Source organism: Camelus ferus, chromosome 1, assembly GCF_009834535.1.
Source record: "Camelus ferus isolate YT-003-E chromosome 1, BCGSAC_Cfer_1.0, whole genome shotgun sequence".
Taxonomy (NCBI): domain Eukaryota; kingdom Metazoa; phylum Chordata; class Mammalia; order Artiodactyla; family Camelidae; genus Camelus; species Camelus ferus.
Window position 1 is genome coordinate 36,320,889 of NC_045696.1, and position 16,064 is coordinate 36,336,952.

Consider the following 16,064-nt stretch of genomic DNA (forward strand, 5'->3'; position numbering starts at 1 on the left):
TCAGTACACCCAATCATTCATGTAAGTATACCTTTTATGTATTTATAAAAATAAAATATATGGCCGTACTTTTCTGAAGACTCCTTTGCTTTTCCTCCACTTAACAAAACAAACAAAAAGATCAAAAAAATTAAGTTGGATAAAAGAAATCTAATTAGTCATTTTTTTCCCGGTTTTTACTTTTTCCATAAAGATATTCCAGATCATGTTACCGGCACGCTTTTCTGATACCTGTTCCCCTTTCCTCCTTTCTCCTAGGCATGCCACTTGTGGTCTGATATTCCTTTCCTTTTGAACAGAGACTCCATAATTAGAAGGAAATTGGCATTTAGACAGGTGTAATTAAAAAAAAAAAACAAAACCTCTACATTGTTAAGTCCAATCCAATAGGTTCAGATATTTTTGAAAAAACAGTAAAACAAGCTGCTATTGGTTTCTGAAAATAGTATATCAGTATCAAATACCTGAAATTGGTTACTAATAAATGAATAACACTAATAACAATGACTGTCCTATGTGTATGTTTATTTACAGAATGCTTTCACATATACTTTATCTGAAATAACCCTATGAAGTAGGTATTTTTATCCTCATTTATGGGAAAGCTGAGGCTTGAGGATCCAGATACATGTCCAAGGTCACAGGGGCAGTAAATTGCAGGTCTCTTAATCTTGGCTTCCTAGGTATAGAATGAAAGGATGTATCTTTCCATTGTAGAACTTAATTAATAAATGCCATAGTAATGAACATTGACATTGCTATACTACACTTACAGTCTAGTTGCAAATCTACAATAGTCATGTTTCTGTCTTCAGCTGCTTCTTTTAGTAACTTATTACCTTCATCTGTCAGGCAACATTAACTATAAATCACAGAGATGATAAAAAATATAGAAGTACTTATTTAATCTGATTGATAAAGGGGAACTTATTTTTATAGCCTTTTCTACTTTTGCAAAGAAGAGTTGTTGTCTAGTTCATATATGATATATATAACTTGACACAGCCCTTAAGAAGAGGATTTATTTATCTGGTTAACATCAGTGAAGAGGGCAACCAGCATTGGTTTGAGAGGGTAACTAATAAATTGATAAATATAAGCCCTTGTCACAAAGAAAAATAGTAATATGCACTGTTGACATTAAGAAATCAGTCATAACAAAAGTCATTTTTGTTAGCATTTCTTTTAAAGTTCAAATGATTAATCTTTACATGGAGATAGAAGCCTTTTACCTGAATAAGGATTTCTGAAAATCTCTCAGTAATTCAAAGCCATGTGTAGATGTTTAAATCACTGAATTTAATGGCCTTAAACCTATTGCAAAACTTGTTTAACATGGTTCATCATTTTCTCATAAGGAATTCCACTTTTTTTTTCCTCAAAAAAATAGAGAGCAAAGAGAGCGAGAGCAGGCCGAACTCGATGGCACCAGTGGTCTGGCTGAGTTGGACCCAGAACCGGTTACTGTTAATCCTTTCCAGCCAATAGCATCTGTAATCATTGAGGTACGGATGGTGGCAGATGTGATGTTTATATCTTAAATCTTATATCAAGTTGGAATTTGAGAAAGGAGGCAGGGAAATAGAAATATTTTCTAAAAGAAATTAAATGGGAGAGATGGGCTGAAGGTTTGCTGCTTTTTCTTCCTCTTCATATTTACCTTCTGATCTAGTATAAAAAGGGAAGATGATTTCAGAATTAACTGAGAATGAAAATGAGGATTGAATGTAGCAACTGTCATAGTTACTGTTCTATAAATCTTTTCTTGTCATTTATTTCATATGATAGTAATATGTTTACTCTTACTTACTTTGTCTTTTCCCTTTATTGCTGTTATTACCCCTTTACAGTAATATTTAGATGATTATGATGAATTAGAGTACATAAATGATTTTCTAATTATTTTTCCAGGATACTTAATGTTTGAAACTATAATAAATTCTTTTATATCTGAATATCATTTATTTTCATTTTAAATATCAGAATAAATAGTTTACCAAAATTAATTTGTAGATTTTAATCATGAAGAAGTTAAGGGGTTGTGTGTGCATGTGTGTGTGTGTGTGTCTGTTTGTCTGTCTGTCTGTGTATCTGTGTCTTTGTTTTCATTTTCTCCTGGTGTCCGGAGTTTGCACTGGTCCTGCCTTCCTCGCCCTCAGCAGCCATGCCTCCTCAGCAGCAGAGCTTCCTAAACCTCCTCTCCATTCTCTCAGAGCTTAATGTGGCAGCTGGCTTGCTGGACCCACCTCTGTGTTTTCTATTCCTCTTCCCCTGTCACTGCCTCCTTCCACACAGGTATTCATCTGGAAAGGTGGATGATTATTTCTTCCTTGGGGCTGCTGCTGAGGAGGGAGGCAGCTCCAAAGGTAAGAAGATGATTGGATAGTTTTTGATATTGCTTTATTTTGCAGAATACTTGGAAATATGAGATATTTGGTGTTAAGTTGCTTAGATAGCAGAAGGCTAATTGTATTTAATCTTTTTATTAACTCCATTGCATTTTCCTTAAGTATGTACTTTTCTAAGTAAAGTAGTCTTAATAGCTTGAGCTATTGTTTTGTCTTCATCCTATTAAATATTATGTTTGTCAAGTTTGTCTTATGTTCTTTGAAAAATACTGGTAGAGAAAAGAGAAATCAGGTTTGATTTTTCACTTTGCGACATTAATTTACTCTATGTGTGTGATAAAGCTTTCCTTGTAAATAATGACCAATTATTTTATAGTACCTTAGCTATAATTTCGTAGAAGGCCTTAGCACTTCTACCAACATTGTTATTTTTCACATTATAAAGATAAGAACAATACTGACATACAACATAGAATATCTCATATTGAAGTCCCTGAGTTAATTGGTGGCATAGGGAAAGGGCAATTATTATACTTTTAAACTATAGTAATTTTAAGAAGGCCATCAGTAAAGAAATGAAACAAATGAAAATAAATTATCCGTAGTCTCCATTTTACCAGGCAAGTTTTCTTTTTTTCCATAAAACTTCTCCTTTGAAATGTTTGCATTTTAGAGAAGCACCTCATTCCTTTGATTTTACCACAGATAATAAAAATGATGAAGTATTGGTTCCAGAATAGACAGATCAATGAAACAAATAGTAACTAAATTAATACAAACACTTAGTGTAAGATAAAGGTGGCATTTTAAATCTGAGAGAAAAGAATCTTGGAACAGCTGAACAATCAAAAAGTAAAATTATTGAACACTGTTTACCAAATTAAATTTCAGAATACTTAAATGTATTAAAAAAAGAAGCCTTAAAAATACTAGCACATAGTATAGTTAAACATTTGTACATCCTTGGAGGAGGAGAAACTTTCAAAATTGGACAATCAAGCCACAAGTCATAAAGTAAAAAACAGGAAGATCTTACATTTAGTTTTTAAAGAGCTGTTCTACAGAGTTAAAGACAAGAAAATCCAAACAAATCCTAATGAAAAATATTTGAGACGCATGCAACAACAACAACAAAAAAGAACCTGTAAAAATATTACTGTGTAAATAATGAGAATCTAATAGAAAAATGAGTATTGGGTTATCATGGATAGTTCCTTAAAGAAAAAATAAGAATGGCAATAAGGGTATTTAATAGCTTATCTTCAGTAGTGATATCAAGAATAAATCAAATTCAATCAGCATTAGGTAATAAATATTTATTAGTTTGGTGGTGATATGAAAGACTGGTAGTGATATATAACATTTTAAAAGTTATAGGGAGGGAGGAAGGTATAGCTTAGTGCTACAGTGTCTACCTTGCATGCATGAGATTCTGGGTCCAATCCCTAGTACCTCCATTAAAGAAAAAAAAAACCTAATTACCCCCTCCCCCATGCAACAAAAGTGAAAAAAAAAAAACCCTGAATAAATTCTTTAAAAAAAAGTTGTGGAGAAATGTCACTCTCTTAATCCTTTGCCTGTGGTGTAATTTGACCTTAGTTTTTCTGAAGAAAAGTTTGTGGTATGTCATATTTTAAAATGTGCTTACCCATTGATCCAAAAGCTCAACTGTTAGGAATTTATTTCTAAAGATCTAATTCAATAATTATAATTCTTACAGTAGTGAAAAACTGACAATCATGTTTTTGTTCATTGATTGGGGATTCGTAAAATAAGTTATGATAGAGCTATTCAAAATGATAATGTAATTGATGAAAGTAATAATAGCTAACACATATAGCATTATATAATACTTTCCTACCTAACGGTTTGCTATGTGTGTGTCAGCACTATTCTAAGTACTTCATATATTCATTGACAAAGAAAGAAATGTATATTCTTAGTTCTTTTTTGTTTAAAAAATACACGAATATATAGAGAGAGACAATCGATCACATTTATGTGTGTCTGTGGGGGTGTCTGTATGTGTGCTGGGTAGGCAAAGAAGAGCACCTCTTAGTAACTACACACACCAGATAGCGGTTATCTCTAGATTGGGGAATTACTGGTAATACTTATTTTCTTCCTCTGTACTATCTTTGTTTACTGAATGTTTGGTAAATAGAGTGTTTTAATGATACATTCAACAAATAATTTTTTGTTTTTGTTTTCCTTTTTCAGTTTTATTAGGTAGAATTATTACACTTTGCACATATACATTATATTGCATGTAAATACATATATACAATATACTGCATTTTTTTCTTTACATATATGTGCTGATCATTGTTTCTAAGAACAGATTAGAGCTTAAGCTTTTTAAACTTACATGCTTATCAAAGTAATAAAGCCAACCACAAAATAAGAATCAACAGAATGTGGTAATCCAATCATAAAGGACAGTCAAATATGCTTACACATATTCAAGAAATCAGTCATCTTAGTTATAAACAATAAATAGTTCATGTCATCATCATCATCATCATCATCATCATTATTATTATTTTTAGATTCCACACATAAGTGTTTTCATATGGTATTTTTCTTTCTCTTTCCAGCCCACTTCACTTAGAATGACAATCTTTAGGTCCATCTGTGTTGCTGCAAATAACAAATAATTTTTTCATAGAAATATTACAATGCCCTGAAGTTACAGAGTGCTCTTGGATTATTTGATTTATCCCTTAAAACTGTCTTACATACAACTGTTATATTAAAAATGATTTATTTCATTTTTGTTAGAATGAAAAAAAACTTGAAAGAGAGAAAAAGAGGCAAAATATGGAGAAAGACAGTGATGGCTGTGCTCTGAAACACAAAATGGAGCATGAGCAAGAAGAGACACAGAGCCAGATCAGTGACAGTAGCCAAAAAAACAATGAGTTTGGAATAGTAGAAAATTATAAGGAGACATTAACACAGCAGTTGGAGAATGAAGATGAGACAGATCAGCGATCATCAGAATCAGGTGATAAATCTAGTTGTTAAAAAATATGTATATGTAATCATTTGTTTATTTATTTTAAAGTTTTATATGTTAATATATAACATGTAAATAACAAATGAACTATATATATAAAACTTAAAAAATACTTCTTTCATTTGTCATGATTATTTTCATAAAAAATGCATTTTATCTCCAAATGTGATATGTATCATAGTTTTCTTATGAATTTTAATTAATTATTAGTCAATTTGCTAACTTACATTTTTATTCATAGTCATTTGTAAGAAAAGAATTTCAAATTTCAACAGAAAATTCCGTTTTTAATTGTACTTTTTAAAATTTGGAATATTGCATAGCCCCAGGAATCCTTGGAATGTATTTAAAACCTTTAAGGCTTTTGGAAGGTTTGTTTTGTTTTGTTTTGTTTTTCTTAATTCTCATAATGTAACAATCATCATTTCCTTTATTTACTTGTTATTTCTGTTGGATGCAGACATAATTAGCTGAATATTTTAAAAGCTTTATCAAATAGTCATTTTCCTCTTAATATTACATAGAATCTTCAATTCATAATTGCTTTTCTTTTTCTAAGTGGTTATGTGATTTAACAGGAAGTTCAGGTCTTTTGGTGTCATAAAGAGATAACCTTCGTTTGGACTCAGACAATCTGGGATAGCAACCTGACTTTTTCATCTACTGGATAAATGTTTTTATATAGCATTCTTCAGTTCTAGTGTCCTCATCTCTAAAATGGCATTGTGCCATCTTTTTTTAGCCGGCTTGTAGGTTTACTTATAATAAAAATAACCCTACAGTGTTCCTAGCACAGGGCCTAACACGTGGGAGATACTCAGTAATCATTCCTACATTAGCAGTATGGTTCCATGCTATATAAGAATTTTTGTACAGTATCAAAGAGTTATTGAAAATAAGATCTCAGTCCCTGAGGTGCAGATTAGCTAACGTGGATATTTTGCAGTATAAAAATAATCAGATTTGAAAGTTATGTGTTTTATAATTTGGGGAGTTAGGGTAGCCACATTTGTACCCATATAGCTCTAACAGAGTAAAACAAAAAGTAGACTTAAAGTGGCCTTGCAATATATTGGAAGAATTCTTTCTAACGCTAATGTGTTGGTAAAGAGCAAAATGACTTGATAGATGATGTGAACATATAGCATAGGAAGATCTAAGTCAGTTGTATAACTGTAATAGTAATAATTATAATGTATTTTATACTTTGAAGCATAGTTTCAAAAGCTTTATATTATTTAACACAGCATTATGTTATTCAGCATAGCAATCCTAGGATATATTATTCTCATTATATAGAATAGGAAACCAGGGACTTGGAGAGGTTGAGTAATTTAAGATCATATGTCTCATCTGTGGCTGTGCTGAGACACGCTCCCTTCAACTTTAGATCAGCTTCTCCATATCCTGTGCTCTCCCATGACCCTGTGCTACTGCCCATCCTCAAGTCCATGTGGTTCTGGAATCTCTCTTTCCTTTCTCCCAGCTGTAAAGCCTACAGCTTTAATTGTAAAAACATGTCTCTGTTTCTATCTGGAGTGAAGTGTCTCAAATGACACTAATGTATTTAGAAAAATAGTGTGTTTCTAAATATGTTTGTATTTCTCATTGCTTTGTAGGCTTCATAGATTTGACTGTTCCTTACGTTTCCCAGATAATTCCCATTTTAGAAAATGTATTACATATGTATACAAATTTAGCAGTTTGGGATTTTCAACTAAAATATTTCAGTGACTTTGATGTTTGGTTATTTAACTACTATGCCATCCTGGTTTACACTGTTAATGTTCATACGTTAACGATATAGATGCACTTAAAATTTTCTTATGTGCTTAAATGAGAATCTGTAGATAGTTATTTTTAGAAAAAAATACAAATTCAGTTCTTAAGGTCTAATAATGTGAGTTTGGTTAAAATATTTATATTGAGCATATCTTGTTTGGCGGTTATTTTAATGAATAATGTATTTAAATTTGATTGGGGTCTTTTTTCACATTTCAAAGGATTATTTTTGGACTTAATACCTAGAATCATTCTATATATCCTACTGAGACAAATCAACACTTCTTTATCCCCAGGCCATTCTTAGTTTCATGGAAATCCCTGCAATTAGATAGTTCCATTTACTTAATATGACATTTGGGGGAAAATGTTACTTTTGGAAATATGAACCTTTTTTTATTCTGAATCATCTCTCATAGAATCTGCCATTTGTATCATATTTATTAATCATTCATTCAATAAGCAATCACTTAAAAATCATTCTAAGTAAAAGCAAGTTCACATTTCATTATTGGTAACAATTTTTAACTTGAAGATATAGTCCTATGGTAATAATAATAGCAATAGCCTAATAATTCTATTCTTTATTTTTTGTTATAGAAGCTTACTTTTTCCCAAAGGCATAAAGTTCCTTGTTCATATTCTTACAGATAACAGTAGAAAGAAAACTAAGAAACTAAGAATGAAGAGGAGCCACCGTGTAGAACCTGTTAAAACAGATGACTCTGCTCCTAAGAGCCCAACACCACCCCCACCTCCTCCTCCTGGTGAGTAAATTGATATTGATACTAAATTTAGAAATAGTGCTTTAAACAATATTAGAAGAAAAAGAAAGAAATTTTGTAGCTTTTATTCAGTATATGCATTATCTTACAAATTTGTGAAAAGTGTAGAATTCTTTGCTCCAACTACTTTGTTCAGAATTTATCAACTTAATTATTGACTGCTTTTTTTAGTAAGAAAATAATGTTTTATGAAGGTATAAAAACAAGTAAAAATTTAAAAATTAGTAAAAATTAATAATAAACCTTTACGTGAGGAATTCCTGTAATGGATTCAAGTCCTATTTGAAATATCAGTACCCAGCTTGCTAAAAGGAATTTGTTTAATGAATGGATGGCTAATAAGAGTTTTAAAAAAAATGAATCTTTCATCCTGAAAGTTGATATTTGAAACCAAGATGTGTGATATTTCCAGTATATTTCCATTGTACATACTGACCTTCTTAGCTATTCATGAGGATTAAATGGGATATTGCATATAAAGACATACTAACTGTACAATAATTGTAATTTTTAGCACTAGGCATAGTAACTCACATACTAACTGCACAATAATTTTGAGTAATTTTTTAGCATTAGGCATAGTAGCTCACATACTCAAATATCTAAACGTATATGTTTATAGTGTCTTTTTAGCCCTGCCAGAAGGCTTTAGATGGTAACATAATCCTCTGAGAATTATTTTAAGACTCATTGCTAGTATTACATTTAATAAGCATACATTTATTTTAACCTCTGCTAGGGGTTAGAATAGGAGCCTAAGGTTATTTATGGTGGTGATGCAGATGCTTATATTTTTAACTAAAGGTAAATAAAAACTTAAAACAGATATTACCAACCTACAATTACATTTTTAAACAGAAGCCATTTCAGACAGGTGTATGGTTACTCAGTACCATATTATTCAGTAATATGTGAACTGACATAGAAGTTATATACATTCCTGTGAGAGAGGGATCCTCTCAGCAGACCTAAAGAGACATTGTTTAACAATGTTTTTAAATGTTTTTCTTTTCCTTTAGTTGGCTGGGGAACCCCCAAAGTCACTAGACTTCCAAAACTTGAGCCTCTTGGTGAAACACGTCATAATGGTAATGCAAAGGATCAGTTTTCAAGTATCTATACGTATCACAGTCCCTTTCTTTACCTCATTACTTCAACAAGCTTTTACTTTTGGAAGCCTTTCAATTCCACAGCCTTTTTCACTATACTTCACTTTTTTTCATTTATTTAATTTTTTTTATTTTTAAGTGCCCTTTGCCTCGATATAATTTGATTTGATGTTTACCTTAGAATACAGAAGTAGATAATCGTAGCTTGTGTTTATCCATTAGATGTTAATGTAAATAGTTATGAAAAGGGAAAGATTTTAAAGCAACTTAAATTAGATATGAGGCATTACAATTATACGTAATAGTTTTAAAAAGAAACTTCATTGTCCTATATGTGTCTAATATCCTCAATGATAATCTCACGTAATTGTTTTTTCTCTGCTTCTAATGACACAGCTGCTGAATATTAAAATGAAGCAAAGAGTATCACAGTTTGTAAAATCAGAGACCAAATCAGTAAACCAAATAAAGTTCAGCTAACTGGAAAGGGTTCATTGACTCAAGGAAACAGTCTTTTTGGATGAAATTAACATAAGATTTAGTACAGCCAGTATAGGGCATAAGAACTCCAACTGGAAAACTAGAGAAAAGACAGTTGGGAGTAGAGAACTGCCTAATACAACAGGTACAAGTTCTGATTTCAGACAATCAGCCCAGATTCTTTCAATAAAATATTTTTAGAATGCAAAAGGATAAATAAATAAATAAAATATATAATAACTTAATAAATTTTTTCATCAAGAATATCCAGTTTCCTTTTTGATAGCTCTGTTTACCTAATCTAGACCTCAGTTTTCTAAGAAGACTCATTTACTAGGAAAAAAAATTCAGAAGTTTAATCTTTAGAAAAGCGTTACCAAACAATCTGAAATTATATTAAACTGTATAAAATATTTTTATTCAAAAAGTATATAAATATAAATGTGCTGTTTGCTTTCTGTTTTCTGAATACTATGTTAATAATGAAATATTTCTTCTTAATCATTACTGAAAATCGTTTTTTATTACATTATCAGTTTAAATATTTACTGTTTTAGAAACAATTACATTATATATGTGTCTATGTAAGCATACATGTATATAAAGATATTAATTTCATATATAACAGATATTATTTTTTCTCTTACTGAATTACACATCCAACAAACAATTATTTTGTATTTGATACCACCCAAAACATTTGTGATGCCAAGATGAATGAAACGTAAATTCTGCATTTCCAGGGATCTTAGTCTGATAGAAAAGATAATACTTCAGCTTTCTGTAGTATATATGACAATTTACACTATGGAGGAATAGGTTCTATGGTGTAAAATTGGAGTACTGTGCATAGACTGCCTAGGCAGTGGAAGTGGTATTAGACCTATATCTTTGAAGAATACAGAAAGTCAGGAAGCAGAAGTAACAGACTGTTCAAAGGTAGAGAGTTGGGAAAGAATATTGCTTATTTGAAAAACAGAAGTCACTTGTGACTAGAGCTTAGGTTCATGTGGGTAGAGTGGGTAAAAAAGAGGAAATTTAAAGTTACTGGAAGTGTTGAAACTGAAATTATGACTTATAGCCAGATTGTTTAGGGCCTCACATATATGTTGAGATGTCTGGACTTGCTATAATTTTACGTGACACACTACACGTTTTTAGCAGGGAAATAGTATTACTAGATTTATTGTTTAGGAAAATAATTTTTGTCACAATGTAAAGTACAGACTAGATTGTGGCCACACCCTGAAGTAAGCATCCCATTTGGAAGCTGTTGGAGTAGTCAGGGTGAGAAGTGAGAAATAGGAATTGGAATCGAAAATAAAAATGTATACAAGAAATACTTTCATATAACCAACTCGACAGGTAGTGTGAGTGCCTGTAATAGCCAAATAATCCTAATTCATTCCTCCTATCCCTTGTTTTATTGCTATCATCCATTTTATTTATATGTAGGCATACATAATCAAATACATTGTTGCTATTAGTATTTTGAACAGATTGTTATCTGTTAGATCAATTAAGAATAAGAAAAATAAGTTTTCATTTTATCTTTACGTGTTTCTTTGATCCTTTTTCCTTCTTTATGTAGATCTGAGTTTCTGATGTATGTTATTTTCCTTCTCTCTGAAAAACTAACATTTCTTGCCAGGCAAATCTACTAGCAACAAATTCCTTCAATTTTTGCTTGTCTGAGAAATTTTTTATTTTTCCTTTACTTTCGACAGGTGATTTCATTTTTGAGGGTATAGAATTCTAGGTTGGTGGGGTTTTTTTCCCTAAACACTTTAAATATTTCCACTCTAGTTTCTTCTTGCTTGCATGGTTTCTGGGGAGAAGTTGGATGCAATTCTTACTCTTGTCCTTTTACTGGAAAAGTGTTTTTTCCCTCTGGCTTCTTTCAGGATTTTTTTCTTTTTCCTGTAATTTGAAAATGATATATTATACCTAGATGTAGTTTTGGGGTCATTAATCCTGCACAGTGTTCTCAGAGTTTCTTGGACCTGTGGTTTGATGTTTGACATTAATTTGGGGAAATTTTGAGTGATTATTACTTCAGATATTGCTTCTGTTCCTTTCTCTCTTCTCCTTCTGTTACTCCCATTACACATGAATTACACCTTTTGTGGTTGCACAGTTCTTAGATGTTCTCTCTCTTTTTTTTTTTCAGTTTTATGTTTTTAGTTTTCAAGGATTCTATTGATATATCCTCTTATCTTAGAGGTTCTTTTCTCAGCCATGTGCAGTCTACTAATAAACCCATCAAATGCATTCTTTATTTCTGTTACAGTGTTTGTTTGTTTCTCTAGCATTTCTTTTTTGTTCTTTCTTAGGATTTCCGTATCTCTGCTTACATTGCCCATCTGTTTTTGCATGCAGTCTACTTTAACCATTAAAGCCCTTAGCTTATTACTCATAGTTGTTTAAAATTCCTGGCCTGATGATTCCAATATCCCTGCCAAGTCTTGTTCTGATGCTTGCTCTGTCTCTTCAAACTGTGGTTTTTGTCTTTTGGAATTTTTTCTTGATAGTCCAGCATGATGTACTAGGTAAAAGGAACTGCTGTAAATAGGCCTTTAGTAATAATACCGTGGTGATGTGGGGTGGCGGAGAAGTGTTCTATATTCCTGTGATTAGGTCTCAAGTCTTTCAGTGAGCCTGTGCTTCTGGAATTTAACTTCATGAGAGTTTCTCAGGTTTTTTTCCCCCTCGTTAGGTAGGACAGAATCCCTCGAGCCAAGTGGAATTGGTCATTTCCCTTCTTGGGTCAGTTAGGTTCTGATAACACCCCAGCAGGTTAGGTTCTGATTAACTAGTTTTCTCTGAGCGCAGGCCTTGTTGAGAAGAACAAAGTAGCTGCTGGTAGCGTCAGTTTGCAATGTTCTGCTTTAGGTATGTGTCATATGGGAGCCTGGAAACTGCAATAAACATGATTATATTAATATCTTATAATAGTTTATTTTATATATATATAAAAATAAAAAGATGAGCAAAGTACTTTGCAGTATTCATAACGGGAGCTTTTCCCCTGCTCTGCCAGAAGCAGGAGGGAGTTTTTCTCCAGTATTTACTGTGGGAATTTGTTCAGGCTTCTGGAGGTGACTCACAATATTATGGTGGGGGGGTCATAAGACTGAAGTTCCTGGAGTCGTTAACTCTTGGATTTATCCACACTAAGTGTCCAGCAGTTCATCACTCACCGTTCTGGTTTTCTTACCTGGCCACCTGTTCCTTCAGCAATTTCCATTCATGAATGTCTGGTCTGCTAAACTGTCTTCCTATATTTGCCTGTCTGTCTCTCCAATATCCAGGTCAATGGTTTGTTTTGTGACCTCCCCTCTCTTACAGATTTCAGAAAAATTGGTGATTTTTCAGTATATTCAGCTGTTTACTTCTTGTTAGTATGGAGTGACTTACAAGCTCCTTAAATGCTGTTATGACTTTGCTAAATTAACGTTTATTACCATCCAGCATCCAGCTACATGCTGGATGGTAAGCCTTGGTTTAAAAAGACTACAAGAGAGATCAAAATAGTGAAATTACTCACAGTTCGTGGAGGAAGTACATGGCATGCTTCAAGGGTTCCAGAGTGGGAGCTGGGAGATCAAGGCAAGGTGCAGGGAGAGAGAGAGCTGCAGGACCTGGGCCACATGCCTTTATTAGGGTCTGTGGGTGGAGTGCTTTGGGATTCCCAGGCTAGGGCCAGATTGGTCAGTTCAAACCCCAAACAGCAGAGTTTTGGTAAGCTCTTCTGGGGTCTTTTCTAAGGGAAGGCGAGGGAGACAGTTGATCTGGAGGGCCACCAGGGAGTTATATCAGGGACTAAACATTTACTTGTGATTCTGCAGGCTGTTTTCTAGGGCATGTTTTTGCATGAGGTGCTGGTATCTATTTAAAGCCTCCACTGGCCTGGTGGCCAGATGAAATAGATGCTGAGGCAACTACACCATGCAGTAGTTTAGCTGAACTCTGGCACATGCAGAACTGGAAATAGGCCCCTAAATACATTTTTAATATATTTATTTCAGTGATCCTGTACCTGTGCTTCTAGAATAATTTTAAGGTAGTAGGTCAGAAAATAATTACTTATTGAAAGTTTCCATATGCTATTAAATTTGATAATTAAGGGATACGAACTTATTATGAAGTACAAATTAAGACTTTTTTGGTATCAAATATGTCCTAAATCACTGAGCTATATTGAAGCATCATTGTAAAAGATTCCTACTTACCAGAATACTAACATAATTAATTTTTCTCCCCACATTCCTAGAAGTAATAGCCTTTGGATAAGAATGCAGGTTGTACAAATACTGATTTTTATCAGGGCTTTGGCAACAGGTTCCATAAATTTTGAGTGTTTGTTTTATTCTAGTATGAACATGTAATTGGAAACAGTAACAATAATATATACATTAGATACAGCTTTTATTAAATCTAGTGGAGATTAATTTATAACCTAGAGTTAGGAATTTGCCCTACTGATTGTGTTTTGAATTTATTCAAGTTTTCTTTGATTCTGACTTTTTCCCCCTTATTCTCTCCGCTCATTGCTTCACCTGTAAAATCGAAGTGTTTTACTCATTAAATGTGTTGGCTGGAAATTAATGAATTGTGTCAAAAATCTTGATTTAATGTAACAGTTTTGCATTTTTGGTCTCCCTTCTTTACATAGATTTCTATGGGAAGCCACTGCCTCCCCTGGTTGTGCGACAGAGACCTAACAGTGATGCTCACGACATCATCTCGTAACCAGGTCATACGGTCGCACTCTCTTAATGTTGGCCGCCTGAACTGGAGGACCTTCTTTCCCCAAGGAGAAAAACCCTGAACATTGATGACTGGGGCAGGACACCCTTAGCAGTTTCAGTGAGCCAAAGACCTGACTGATCTGATAATTACTTTTCCATGTTCTTCATACTTTTGTTTGTTTGTTTTGTTTTGTTTTGTTTTGTTTTTTAAAGGGGAAGCAAAATGAGCAGCAAATGGGGCGAGCAAGAGTTGGTAATGACTCTGGTTTATACATCCCACTCATGGGCATATTCCTGAAGGGAAACCTCTTCAGAAAAAGAGCCAGTGGGCTCTATACCCTTTCTTTACTCTTTATTTAATTGTCTTTATTTCTCCATCTTTAACATTTGTAAGACATGTACATGGAAAGGGAACTCTTGGGAATTTATAAGCTAAATTTTTAACTTTTTATATTTTTCTAAAACTTTTAAGGATTTTAATTACTATGACATTGTGCACTTTTCTATAGATGCTATGTTTAAATTGTGTTTGGAAAATGGAGTTGATTTACTTGACAAACACGAAACTATACAAACAGGATATATTTATATGGTTTGAGGTATGTTTTTGAAGTATACATCTTAATTTGACCTAATTTTAAAATATCTTTTAAAAATATTCTCATATTTTTATTCTATCAAATTGTTATTTGACAGCACTAATTAATTAGTTTAATTTTTGCTGTTATTTGTTTTCTTTGGTAATGCTCCCAATAAATGAAAGAGACTTGCAAAATACCTTTTGACTTAAATGCTTTTTAAGTTAATAAAAATGTTTTATGAAATATCATTAAAAGCCCCAATAAAACACCTCTTTCAAAGGTTAGACCTTTTCAGAGATCAAGGTGCTACTTGTCACTCCCTTGTTCTGTCAGAAGCTGCAGTGACTCTTTTAGGTTATTCTAATTCTTTTGTGCCTTGAAATTCAAGGCAAAAAGACCAGAAAAGCTACTGTAGCCCAGAAATTTGTATTTTTTAACTGGGAAATGCTTAGATATTAAAGAAATAACAATAAAAATGTTGGTTTAAATTACATCAATAAAGAAATAATTTCAAAATAATTTCTCAATTTAAAGTAATAGTACTTCTGTTGCACTGAAGAATGGCATCTGTAGTATTCTGTCTTCTGGCATTTAGACAAGCTTTTAGATACATATTTTGAGTAACAGATTCATAATGGTCCATTTAATTAGAAGCAAACCTTTACTCAAGGTGAAAATAACATAAACAGTATGAATTCTAATTACCCTGTTAAAATTAGTCAGTTTGGCATCTTGTACTGACAACAGACATATACTGGTATCTGAAAATAACATGATTAAGTATGCTTAAGGCAGTTTAATATGATTATTTACTTATAAAGGTTTTTTTTTAGAATATTGCATTTTATTCACATTTTCTAACTCATTGAACTTTCATTAATCAGATTATTTATTACTCTAAGTCAGCATCATATGCAATTTTTGGAATTTTGTACATGAGACTTACCTTCCACACTGGATAAAAGCATTCTATTTCAGATACAGAATTCCGAACAACCTGAATTTGTAAGGAAAAGCAACCCAAGAAGACAGTATGTAAATTCTGAGGTGGATTTTAGAGAACAAACCTGTATATCTTCTTGGTTCCTTTTTTGTAAAATTTATATTTATTCATTTTTTAAAAACTAAACTCATGCTTTTGCCATTTTTTAATATTCATCTAGTATGAGATAAATATGTTTTAAGTTTTTGTTTCCTACCAGTGATTAC

The 16,064-nt window shown here is 32.5% G+C and overlaps 1 protein-coding gene across 3 annotated transcripts in view; it reads left to right on the forward strand.

The window, feature by feature from the left end:
- Positions 1–15,315, forward strand: part of ARL13B (ADP ribosylation factor like GTPase 13B) — a 63,067-nt gene extending 47,752 nt beyond the window's left edge. For 2 of the 3 annotated variants that reach the window (XM_006189300.3, XM_032477708.1), the window contains 5 exons: positions 1,391–1,505; positions 5,130–5,355; positions 7,800–7,916; positions 8,954–9,022; positions 14,199–15,315. In XM_006189300.3, coding sequence (XP_006189362.2) covers positions 1,391–1,505; positions 5,130–5,355; positions 7,800–7,916; positions 8,954–9,022; positions 14,199–14,275 — 604 coding nt within the window. In that variant the 3' untranslated portion in view covers positions 14,276–15,315. The remainder of the gene's footprint in view (positions 1–1,390; positions 1,506–5,129; positions 5,356–7,799; positions 7,917–8,953; positions 9,023–14,198) is intronic. The other variant, XM_014563110.2, reaches the window with a different exon arrangement.
- Positions 15,316–16,064: the final 749 nt, after the last annotated feature.